This window comes from Rhea americana, unplaced genomic scaffold (assembly GCF_003343005.1).
Source record: "Rhea americana isolate MKP2758 unplaced genomic scaffold, rheAme1 scaffold_152, whole genome shotgun sequence".
NCBI lineage: Eukaryota > Metazoa > Chordata > Aves > Rheiformes > Rheidae > Rhea > Rhea americana.
In genome coordinates, this window is record NW_028185617.1 from 612211 (window position 1) to 625738 (window position 13528).

Here is a 13528-nt window from a genome sequence, read left to right on the forward strand (position 1 = left end):
AATGTTCACCAAAAAATCAATAAATATTTTTGAGGAAAATATGCAAAGGGATAAACATGATTTAGTATATATAGTTATAAATATGATCATTCAAAACATCTGGTTTTATATCACACTATAGAATCTAGTTTTTAGCTTACATCTGCCATGTGTGAACTTGTTATAGATATTTTATCTTATACTGAAGAAACAGCTGTTTCCATGATTTGAAATGAATTCCCTTGAGGTCCCATTCTACACTACTGTTGCCACTGTGTTACTCTGTAATGACGACTTAATAAAATGTATATATAGTTTTTCTTTGTCTTTTGAGAAACTACATTTATGTAAGACTATTTGGCTTCTCTGGTAAAAATATAGAGAAAACTGATCAAATGATACTGTATGGTAAACATCATGTTCATAGATTACTTTCTGCACTACTTATTTGCAGCCACAGRTATGATATATTTCAGAAGGGTAAATATATTTTGTTTATTTCAAGGAAAATCAATTCAGTAAGAATTTCCAACCTAAGACAGTCTGAAAAGACTAATGTTAAAATGATTTCCCCCTTCTATGATTCATGTAATAAATGTTCAATTTTAATGAAATTTATAAAACATGCAGACTTTTGATATTGAAATATATATGTGAAAAAAAATCATACAGATTATACGTTCTCCTACTCAAAACTGAAGATTAATTGTGGTGAGCTTACATCATGATTTATTAAATGTTCAGTGTTTTATCCTTGAAGAAAAGGATCATTAGTCTCTAAAATAGTAACATCACATTTTTAATACTAGTTTTTTTCTTTTTTTTTAATTTATTACACTTCCAAATTTCTGGAATTCCCACAGGGAAGAGAGGTATGTGATTCATGATCAACTAAACATTATTTTTCAGTATTTATAGCATGGAACTGTGCATTCAATATGCGGCATAAATTGTTCTGATGATTTCTAGTTTTGTATTGCCACATTTGTGTGTCTTTCGATAATCTGAGAACTTTAGTCTTTCTTTAATCAGGTCAATGTTTTTATTGTCTTAAAATGTATGTCACCAACTGCTAATTGCCTTTAGCCTGTTTTCATGTACTCCATAATGACTGACCAACAATCTTTAGCTGTTGTATTTGTTTTTCTATTCTGTTTACTTGCTGCCCTCAGCAGTGGTGGGTAATTCTTGAGAAGGTCAAAAGAATTTTTGTCTAGATTCTAAATGTCATTTGGGAAGGGGAAGAAGAWGGAAAGAGAATGTGCTTGTTTTCTCACCTTTTTTTGCCTTTTTTTTTTCTTTTGCTTTGTTTGTTTTGAGTTTTTAGTAATATTTTCTGAAAAGAGTTTTGTTTGCCTAGAAGGGACACCTGCCATTGCCTGTATACATTTCTTTTCTTCTTTCTTTATTTCTTTGCAGTTAGTTATTTTCTAGGGTAAGAAGGTTAATGAGCTCCCATTTAAATGGGATTTACTAATGAGAAACTTCTTCCAGACTGATGGAAAAGACTCCATTTCAAACTCTTGCCTAAATTTTTGAAGCCTCATCTGTCCTTTTCACTGTGATGCCAATCAGCATCCTTAAGTCCTAACATTGCAATGCACCAAGTGCCTTTCAGTAATAGCAGAGGATGCTCAGCATTTCTTTAAAAGCTCTCTCCAATTCATCGTTTCTCCTTTTAAGCTGCAGTCATTTGCCCTGTATTAAAAAGAATTGTAGGCAGTTATCAGAAAGTCCAGGATACAAGAACACGTTTGTGGTCCAGTTTTCAAAAGTATTCTCTTCTTCAATGCCTTTCAGATCTGGGTACATAATTCTGCATACCTAGGTCCTGCTTTTCAGAAATGCAAGTGAAGATTTGAATGACTTTAGTTGAAGTTGTGGGAACTCAGCACTTGTACAGATCAGGCTATATGTCCCATGTTGGTAACTCAAAAATTGAGATATTCAGAAGCAGGGGGCTATTYTGAAAGCAAAGGCCTCATTTCCTACCTAGTATGTTTGAGTATTTCTCACTATCAGGTATTTTCATTAACTCTGAACAAAACAGTCTCAGTAGCGTGTAATATTAATCTTCTTTCCTGGGTTCACTTCACCTTCATCTTTAACTCCAAGATCTTATTGCTCTCTGATCCAATATTCAACTTCAATCCCTACCCTTCAAAGCCCAGATTTAAATCTCAATAAGGTACAAAAGGTAGATGAAGCAACCTTTAATGCAGAGCTGTCTTTGACATATTGATTTTGCACAAATTTCTTCTTTTGAACTATGATAACCTAAGCAGTTTTAACTGAAGAAAACTATATTCTAACATGCTATTAAGTTACAGGAAATCAATGTAGATATTAGTGAATATTAAAGACCTATTTATAACATTTGAAGAAGGAAAACTGGATGCCTTCATTATGAGATGTCTACATCTTTAAAGCAAAATAAAGAATTGAAAAAAAGATCCCCATTTTTTCTTTTTTTTTTAAAAAAAGAGTTAAAGTAATAATATTTCACATTAAAACTATCCCTTCTGATTAACAAATGGGAGMAAAATTCTTATGAAAAATGTATTTTAAAAATAAATTAATCTGATTACTGATAGCATTAGAATTGAATGAAATCAAAAGAAGAATAGGGCAGGTTTAGYTCAGTTGGTTAGAGCATGGTGCTGCTAATGCCACGGTTGTGGGTTCAATCCCCATATGGGCTACGCTGAGGATTGGACTAGATGATCTCCAGAGGGTCCCCTCCAACCTTACTATTCTATGATTTTTGATGAATGAGACCTGCTTTCTTTCTTTTCTTTGCTGTATAGCAAAARGAGTTGTAGGGTTTTATACACCTTTTAGAAAGGAACTCTTAGCAAATCTTTTGGTGAGAGAGGTTGTTTCRTTTTTAGTTTTATATTTTTGTTCCAGTGATATCACCTTTCCCAAAATAATTTTTTATGTGATTTCTTACATCTTCAAGGCAAGGTTTTATAAAATATTTTCATATTTTTCCCTTGGCCTGTTGATCCCCTTGAATGAGGCAAGACCTGAAGTGGTATATCCAAATGTGTTTTGCTATAGATACAATGCATCTCCTTGCTTTATGACTTACATTTAATAATTCTGTTTTGGCATGTTTGTAGGCATTTGCTTGGTGGCCAGAGTTACTGGCTGAGCATGCAGAGAAGTTTTTGTCTCTTTATTCTGTTGATATGGATTCGGCACTTGAGGCACAGCCACAGGACTCCTGGGACAGCTTYCCACTTTTCCAACTGCTGAATAACTCACTCAGAAATGACAGTAAGATCTTAAGGTTTTTGCTTATTGGGGATATAGGATTTTTCACTATCTCCACACCTTAGAAACATGTTTTTAATGAATATAATCCCCAAATAAAGGTGGCACTGCCCATGTTTATGATATATATACATATATATACATATATATAAATACTGGTGTTCCATTTCTTGGAAATTAAGCAGTTTCTCTATATGTATGCTTGCACTATTTAAATCTTTATTTTGGCATAACCCTTAACCATTCACAGATTTTAAAGCAATGCATACAAGCAGCACAATTTGTTTTTAAAATTTCATGTTTGACTTATAATGCTAAAATAAAATTGTAGTTACAAATCTCTTCTAAACTTTCAGACCAGTTATTATGTTCATAAAGGTACTGTAGGCTTAATGTTAATGGGGTAAGATACGCACAACTAATCAGAGTGCTGCTTTTACTTGGTGTATTATGTTATTATTGTTGTATTGGGATCAGAATTTAAGGTATCATCTGTGTTATTTGCTTTTATTTTTCGTCAGAGAGCTAATTTTCTTTTTATAATAGTCATCTTTTAAAATGTTTTGTGTGAAAGTGATTTTAATTATGGAATTAAGGAAACTCTCAATGAAACCCAACAAAATGAAATAGATATTATTTAAAGAAAAACATTAGATTGCACTTTATTTTAAAGGTAGATAATTTTTTCTATACTTTAAGGCATCATAAAGACAAAATTATATTTGTGTCATATTTTAACTCCTTATTTATATTCTGTAAGTAAAAGAATGAGAGAATGACCTGTCGTTTATTTAATTATTTGGAGAGGCAAATGCTGTCCTTATTGCATGGTTCAGGTTATTCCAAGCTTTGATTTTCTTATAAATCTTCCTGTGAACAACAGATCATTTTTAACTCTTCCTGCAAAACTCATTTCACTTCTGTGGAAATTCAATAGCTGTTAAGAATTTTATCTCCCTGTATGGAAACTGTATGACTGAAAGAATGGAAATAGTATTCAAGAGCTTTCTTTCAAGGTTACACGTACTGCAACTTATATTATTTATCATTGCATTATTGTTACCTTCAGCTGCCAAGTGTTTATCAAAACATATAGGTCGTCTCAGTATAGTACGTATTAGACATAGCACCGTATCATGAAAAGGAGCAACTAGCAAAAGTACAATTCACTGTAACGCCGTAGATGACTAATTTTGTGGAGAAAAAAGGGCAAATGGATAGGGCCACTAATTAATATTGAACATGATTGTAGAGAGTCATTGTTTCTGCACTCACTGGATGTGGTCTGGGGCAGAGCAAAACAACATTAACGTCGAGTATTAGGAGTTTCATGAATGTTTAATTGTGTTTCCTTACCCTGACATTTGGCAGCACAGGAAATGCCATATTCCTGATCATTTTTTTTCTCACATGGATTCTTAGTGACAGAAAATATATTTATTACTGTTCCCCTTAGTTTAAGATATTAAAGATTGCTTATTCTGCATCCTTTGTTGGACAAACAGCAGCTACACAAACATATTAAAATTGCCATGCCAGTGGTAATTTAAACTTGATTTGAATGGCTTCTCAGAGGCCAGATCTCATAAAAGAGTTAGTTAGGCTCCTTCAAGCTAGGCTCTGCATTGCCTTAAATAGTTGGCTGATCTGGATTTGAAAACCTGGAGTCTATAGTCAGGTCATGGGTGAGAATTAGGCAAATTTTTAAAATAATAATAATAATAATCACATTTCCCAAGCAAGGGAGAGGCTAGAGTTAGCTATTAGGAAATGCTAACCCAAGGCAACTGTGTCTGGACTGTAGCCCTATTCTCATAAGACCTTCAAGAAAGAACCTGTATCTGTTCCTCAGAGCTTCCCCACTCCCAGACTCCCTGCTGAGTGCCTTCATTGCAAAGCTGCCGATCCATGTCTCCTCCGCTGACATTATGACCCTTGCCATGTTTGTTGCACCTTCATTTAACTTCACTGTTCAGTATAGGATGCCATAGGACTCAATCTRGGATGCCATTCTCCCCATAAGCTATACTGCTTGAGTAAAATTTGGTTTGAGAGGCAAGAAATGGTTCTAAACAGTGGATTTAAATCTATCTAGAATGAGGAATAAATTAAAGCCAATCCTTGGAAATTTCAGTAACCTTACTTTGCTGTAAGTGCATGCTACCATTTCTGTTGGCTTCAGCTGCATTTTGAAATGAAAAGAGTGATTTCTCTTTCTACATGGCTAATCTTGACAGTGCACTGAGCCCCTCAAGCCTATCTAGTTTTTGGATAATTAGTATGCTTCCAGCTGAAATTATACACCCAATGGTACGTAATTACTAGATACTCATAGAATGCAAAGGTCAAAGAGGGAGATACCCAGAGAAGCTGACTGTTTTCCTGGGCCATTGACTCTATCGGTCGTAGACTATGGATCTGATAGTTGCTCTGGATCTAGATTTGAGGAACTAAGACCTGCTCATTATTGGAAGCTGCTGCACCTTCTGGGTCCCGTTGTGCCTGGTTATCTTTAGTAAGTGTACTGAAGCCACTACTGATAGGAATTGTACCTGCAACGGACTGCTGCATGATGTGTAACCATCTCAGTGTGTCTGGTGGCTGTCTTACCATCTTACATTTTCTATTTAGGAGACACTTCTCTAAATCTGATGTTATATGCAGCTGAAAAAAAAATTATTTAGTTTCTGAAAGCTATGGAGGTATTTTGCAATAGTCTTCAAGAAGGATTTATAACATGAGTTTTAACTGCTTTGTTGTAACGTTTGTGTTCCTTTCTCCATTGATTCCAAACTAATAGAGGTAACAGAAACAAGGGCTATCCTTAAATGCAAAGAGATTACTGGTAGGCTGCAGATTATTTTTTCTTTCCTTAAAAGATTAAATGGATAATGATTAAATGAGCCTTAGGAAAGATATTTTACAAAAACTCAGGGAAATGTTTTTTCGTGTCAAAGCAATTACTAGCAAGATTCTAAAATGTTAACTGAAGGAAGAGAAATGACTGCTGTATGAAATGTCACACCTGTATACCAATTTCAGTAATTCCCCAATGGTAATAGATATAGTAAATGACAGTTTCTGGGGAGTGAAAACCATCTGGAAAACTACACAGATTTTCCACCCCCTTTCCAGAACTGTTGGAAAGCAACCCTCGAAATTAGTCACCTTTTAATCGGTGGATATGTTAGCAAGTGGCAAGTGACCATTCTACCAAGAACTGATTCCCAAGTGAATCATACCACAGTGCTTATTCTTTAATTAACAGCCTTTTCATGTGGCAAGTACATTAAAGCCATTAGAAAACGCTCCCCATGCTTATATAATCAATTTTACAATCTTCCTAAGTGAAATAAATAATTCTGGCTTTACTCTAAGTGAAAACCTTTTCCTGAAGACTATCACCTTCATAAAGATAGATTTAGAAAAAATGTAAAAGGAAAAAAACTGGAATGTGGTCTCATGAGGATAAAAAGGCTAGTGTTAATAATTAACAAGGAGAGTGAAGTGGAGTAAATTAGCCATAATAGAGCCCACAGTGACTGGCAAAGTCACCTCTCATTATCAAAAAACTCATTAGGAAATGAAGAGGTGGAAATCCCACTGGGTTATTCTCACTCTCCAGCTATATCAGAGATTACTTTTCAGATTTCTTTCAAATGAAGAACTGTTAGGTCACCATATTGCATATTAGGTTAATCTTCAGTGAAATTTGGAGGAGTGACACCTGCGTGTTATTCTATCTCAAGAGCTGTAAATGAGYTCTAAATCTTAGAAGCAGGAGTCAGTTTTCATGTAAACCTGACAGGAGTGAACTCCTCACAATAAAGAAACAATCTTGCGTTTAGAGCATTAAAGCAAACTTTCATGTAAGATTACTTTTATAAATATGTCAATAAAGTATAGTATTAAAAATAATGAGAATGCAGTCTTTTCTTCTGAAATAACACCAAATATGTTTTATTTTATATAGAATGCACAGCACTGTAAAAGATTCAAACAAAATACCTCAAAGCTAATAGTAATTTAACAATGAGGGAAAAAATGCATTTTCAGATACAGTATATAATTTTTCATGATGTAAAAGAGGTGAGTTGTTTTTTTTTTTTTTTTTTTTTTTGCCTGGCTTGGGAAAAACACATACGTAGAATTTTGCTAAAGGCCAGGAGCGTTCTCTCACCTGATACCAAGAGGGCCTCTTCTGCAGCTCGTGCTGCGCAGAGCCTCCTGCCCGTCGGATTTCGAATCCTGGCTGAATCCTCACTTTTCCTTCCAAGGACTCTCTTTTGACTTACTTTAAACTTTGCCATCTTTTATGACCTTATTTCGCAAAATTTAAGTCTGTTCTGAGTACGTCAGTGATTCTCTTCTGTTATTTTAAGTCAAAGTTGAAGCATTGTTTTAAAATAGTGGCATATTCCTCCTATCCTATGAAATATTTCAGCTCCTCTGATGAGAGMTAACAAATAGCAACATGTGATACAAACATTCAACATTTTTTGTGGAAATAGATAATAYGTTAGAGATAAATTGGTTGTGATTTTTCAAACTGTAAAGGTTTGAAAAAAATACTGTAGCTGCTGTTATATTTTAATGATCTTCAAAGTTTCTATTGTTTGTGATTATACCCGGCTTTATAAAGCTTTATAGGTTATACAGAGATAACAGTATCCAATTTCTCTATGATAGCAAATTTTTTTTTCCAGGATTGGGTATTTTTAGGGGGAAAAATGACCTAGTTGTCTTGGGAATATATCTCATTTTTTTATAAAGATAGTGTTACTTTTTGTCCATTGAGCCTCTAAGTTATATTATGAAGGGGGCTGTCAGAGAGGGTAGTTTATTTTCATTGGTCGTTTAACTTTTCAGATTATACAGGTTTTTGTTTAGTGCCTCAAGAAAGCCATTTTGGTTTAAGGTGGAGTCGGAGATATCTTTTAGTAGCACATGCACCTAATTCCATGAGCAGTGTTTATATAGTTATGTATTTATATATTTGGCCATTTTACTCYTTTCCTTTCTGAGTTTGCTTTCTGTTCTAGTGTCAAGCGTAATTAAGTTTTCACAGCATCACTTGCTGACTTTGGTTACTGCCCTATTTGCTGCTCAGCATTATTGCATCTGTACTTTGTGACAAGCATTGGCCTGAATTAGTGGAAACTAGGAGTATTGTAAGGTTAACTCATGACCTTCACTTTCCATCAAGTATCACTCAGTGAAATGTCTGTGTACCTGCTCTAACGTGCCTGTAGTACACCTGTGGGCAGTCTAATGAAGTTGACATAGAAAAAAAAAACATGTTAAGAGTTAGCCTCTTGAAAGCTATTGCCATTATCATGGCTATTGATTTAAAATAGGAATTCTCAGACACTTTTTTTTTCCTGGTATGGCTGTTGTTAGTAGCAAAGTGACAAATACCAGAGATAGCATCAGCTTCCTGCTCTGTTACAGCCTGTGTACTAGGATTTGTGTATACCTTCATAGCCCCGTCTAAAACTAGAGCTGAGGTAGGAAACTATTTGGATTTAAAATAAGCAGAGCAAATTCTACACCCAGACCAATACCTCTCATCAGTACCTTACACCTCCCATTAATTTTAGTGGGAAAATTTTGTTAAATGAGGTACTTATAAGTCCTGGTAGGAACTGCCTTGGAATCATAACCTGCCTTCAGTTTGGAGATGAACGTTTTGGTTACTAATACTTAACTCAAACTACATATGAAAATTCTGCAAAAAACTGCTTGTGTCATTCTGTCTTATAAATGTAAAGTTCTTTGCCATTGYCAAAGTGCTGGGAGGGAGCTAAATTTTTATTCCTTTAATACATTTTCAGCTTGCTTCTACATAATGCATCTCTAAAATTCACCTTAAAAAAAATCTCTTGTATATAAAAATACAAACTGATACATCTACAATCTCAGACACTTGCCATTTTTGTCAGAAAAYTTTACCATAAAAGTATTAGAATAATAAATGCTTAGTGGATGCAGARTATACTCTAAACAAGAAATAAATGAATGGAAATATCAACTTTATTTTTTCAGGTTGTTGGATGATTTTTGACAGCTACAAATAGAGTATGGAAATCCCAAGGAAATTTCCTTCTTGAACCTCACTGTCTTTAATTCTATTTTTTTTTAATGTACTATTCTGCTACACTTCACAGTTAAACAGACTTAAAAAAAAATATACCAGGAAATCCAAGTGGGGCCTTTCAGAGAATCCCACAGGGATCGGGACAATTATAGACTGTCTGCCAAAGTGCAAATTTGGGCAGTGGAAGAGAGACTCCTGTTAACCTGTGTCATTTCCTCCTTTCCTTTGATTCCGCAGAAGCTCTTGGGGACAGCTTAACACACTGACTCCAGAATAACGCCTAAGCTATGCCAATATATGTAAGAGCAAAACAAGCCCCAGAGCTTCTGATATACATAAGCACAGAAGCTCTTTTTCTTGCCTTTGAAGGAGCTTCATTCCCATGCTGTACTGTTACATTGTAYGTCTCTGGTCTTTTTGTTGCATGTTTTAATGTATTTCCGCAACTTGATATGTATAAGTTGAGTAACTTTCATCTTGAACTTACTATATACACAGTATTTTTTTTTTTTGCTGTATTTTTGCCCTAGCACATGTTTTCATTTTATTGTTTTTTTTGTGYGTGAATATGAGATGTCTCATATGAAGAGGATGTGGGATGTCTATATTGACAAGACAATGGAGAATTAAGCTACATAGCTTTGAAGACAAGTGGTAGTTGAAGGATTTGAAGTGTGGCATTTCCTCAAGGATCTCTTGTTTCCCCATCTACTTTGATGCACAGGTGGTACCTTTTGGCAAGATCAATTCTAATCACAGGGTAAAGTGCCATGAGTCTGATGATGGTACTCAGCTATATCACTTACCCCTCAGCCCCTAGTTCTTTTCCAGCCCTGGAGTAATCCTTGAGTAAGATCTCCAGATGGGGATATCAGAGCTGCCATGTCCTCAGCCCTAGGAAAACAGACTGCTCGTTGAGTTGTTGATCAGGGTCATGTGTATGCCCACTTACAGAAGGTATCTATTGGAGGCATGGTCAGATTAAGAGTCCTGGCATCATTTTTGAAAGTTTCATTTCCCTGCAAAGACTGAGTGCCAGGAAAATGATTTAATTTTTTTAAGTTGCACAGCTTTTATTGACTGTGATTTCTTTAAATTTCATCTGTCTTCTGAATAACAAGAACTGCCCTCCTGCCCATGAGGCTTTATTACTGTAATTCCCTGAGTAGGGCTTGTAGCAGGGCGTTTCTGCAGTGTGCCTCAGAAAATAGTAAACTGCTAGTGCATCCCTTTGAGTAACTGTGATTGCTTGATTAATGCTAGTCCTGCACTGATTCCTCATAAAGCAGCAATATTGACTTAATTGATACTGCTGTATTCCTGCTGTTTTTAAGCTCAAAGTTGCCTTGAAAAATCAGTCTAATGTGTAGCTTGATGCCAGCCACCTTTTGTTTCTCAGAGGCAATGATTATCAGCTGTTACTATGAAACACACGGCATGTGGGCAAGTTTCCACACCTTTGTGATAATATCCAAATCTTCATTGTTACTGGTCATAGATGCTGTAATTTTAAGCTAGATAAATGTAAAAAAAATATATGCTGTTTTGAATGCCTAGTGTAAAAATATCTGATATACAAATAATTATGCCAGAACGAGCTAATTAGCAAGTAGTTTGGTGAGCAGCCTAAATAATGGAGCATGTTTGTAATGGACTCATTGGTGCTCTCCAGGGTGCTCTTCAGGGTGGATTCTCAAGTGTTTAATAAGAGATGAGCCTATGCTGCTGCCATTTCTCAGTGGAAACCCTAATAATCTCTCTCTGCTACCTAGCTACCTGTTTTCGTGAAACTTCATGTATCTGAGATCCCTCTCCCTCTGTCAAATGTGGTTGAAATTAGCTAGCAGTTTCAAATTTCTTAGTAAGAGAGAGGCAGGTGGGCAAACAGAAAGAGAGATGATCACATCAATCCTGTCTTAGGTAACTAAGTGATTCATACATAATTTCCTAACACTCTACAAGGAGATTGATGTTCTGAAGAAAATATTTCTCAGCTCAGATTGTTGTATGCAGAAAACAAAATTAGTGACCAGATGTTCAGCGACAAAGGCATTTCCTGGAACTGCAGGCGACAGTAGCGAACTGAAATATTTGATGAAACACTTTTCCCCTGGTCTCCATCTCTCCCAGGTTCACTCTGTGGAGGGCATCCTTCAGGAATGAAAGACAATGGATTTTCTGGAAGTTACAGAGATTATTTTTGTGTGTTACATTTGTAGTTGTACTAGTGATGGAGCCAGAGGAATATATAACTTTATTAGATAGATTCCAAGGTTTTGAGCCCCATGGTCCAGCCTTTTCTTCTTAAGAGGAGGAAGCATCCTTAAAATCCTGGAATACCTATCCAGGTCAAACAAGAAGCCTGGATGCAGAAAGGGGAGCAGAAGCAAGGTAGGGAATCTATACAGGCAAGAATACAGRCCTTTTCCTCAGGGACAGCAACAGCTACCACTGTCTTTCCATCTCAAGTGCTTGAGACAAAAAGGGTGAGTGCAGGCAGGCCTGAAGCACACTGAGTTGTAGGTATAGGAGAAGGAATGCACAAGGAAAATTAAAGTGTCAGAGTAAGGATAGAATGAAAGGAGGACTGCCAAAGGCATGAAAATCTCTCTCTGTGGCTCAGCACTCTAGGCAACTAGTTCTCAGGACTTCCTTTAAATAGCCATAGAGCTACAGAGCTAAAATTCTTCAATTTTCCAGTAAGCACACCAAAGAGAATTAGCAAAATTCATGAAGGGAAGCTGGGAGTTCACAGAACTACAGAATGGTTGAAGGTACCTTTGGAGATCATGTAGCCCAGCCCTCCTGCTCAAACAGGGTCATCTAGAGCACGTTGCCCAGGGAAAAGTCTGTTTTAAGTTCAAGTTCTTTATAATTTTGCAAGGTAGATGAGAGGGCAGAGAAGAGGCAAGTATGGCTTCTGGAGCTGAGTTTCATATGAATACAGAATGTCTGGGAGGTACTTTTGTCCAAGATGGGAATCTGGATGCAGTTTGTGCATGTGTCCTGGGAAAAGTCAAGATTCTCCTGGTGGGGATCTCTGGCCTTAAGAACCAGGCTTTGATTCTTGAGATCTTTATGCCATATATATATGTATGTACATACATATGTATATGTACATATATACATACATACATATACATATACATACATATACATACATATGTATATACATATGTATATACATATATATATGTATATACATAGGCATACCAAGACGTGCTTCATATTCAAGGGTAGATTTAATGCACTGTGTAGCTACAGGCAGAGACTCAGAACTTTGCAGGCTTCGAAAGACACATGGCAGTTGGGTGAACCTTTACTCCTTCCTCAATCACGCCTATACAACATATTGCTTTTTTACTGTAAACTCTCTGGAGGAAATATATCTCTATATTTTGCACACAACTGTAAAGCTGTAAAGCTGAAATGTTCTATTGTACCTTTGTTCTTAACATAAGGAAAATAAGAATAATTGAATGACATTCAAATAATGTTTTTGTATGTTTTTTTTTTTTCTTTTGTTTCTGGTTTGATGTCTAAATATTGAAAAAAACTGCTAAGGTTCAGATTCAGCAAAGTACGTTCTTAATTTTAAGAAGACATGTAAAACTGTTCTGATTCTGCAAAACAGTTAAGTATGTGTGTAATTCTTATAGAAGTGACATCAAGCATGTACTGAAGTGCCCTCATGGGGCACTTCATCTGTTGTTTGTGAACTGTATTTCTTACACAGGCTAGATCATACTGTAATGGTTCTTAAAACATTTTTTGTACATTTTAAAAATTTTAAGACATTACTTTTGGCTATAACAAAATAAACTAGGGAAAGCTCTGACATTTTTATTTGTATATGGTTTGTTTTTAAAGTGTTCTTGTGCAATGGGAAGTTTCACAAGCACTTGCAAGAAATTTTTGTTCCTTTGGTCATCCGCTACATCGATCTCATGGAATCATCGATTGCCCAGTCCATTCACAGAGGTCTTGAACAAGAATCATGGCAACCTGTCAAGTAAGTGCTTTCTAAAAGATTTGAACAGAGCATCTGCCTATTGCTTTCTTTCTAATCAAGTGTTCTCCCCTGTTGTCCTCTAAATATTCTATTTTTTATTATATTCCTACATTGTCTATTTCTTCACAGGAGCATCACCAACAGTCTTCCTAATGTAGCTC

General features: G+C 35.7%; 1 protein-coding gene across 1 annotated transcript in view; it reads left to right on the top strand.

Annotated features, from left to right (window-relative positions):
• Nucleotides 1–13528, top strand: part of CADPS2 (calcium dependent secretion activator 2) — a 277978-nt gene that overhangs the window by 211674 nt on the left and 52776 nt on the right. The window contains exons 20-21 of the mRNA XM_085299698.1: nucleotides 3105–3261; nucleotides 13226–13367. Coding sequence (XP_085155824.1) covers nucleotides 3105–3261; nucleotides 13226–13367 — 299 coding nt within the window. The remainder of the gene's footprint in view (nucleotides 1–3104; nucleotides 3262–13225; nucleotides 13368–13528) is intronic.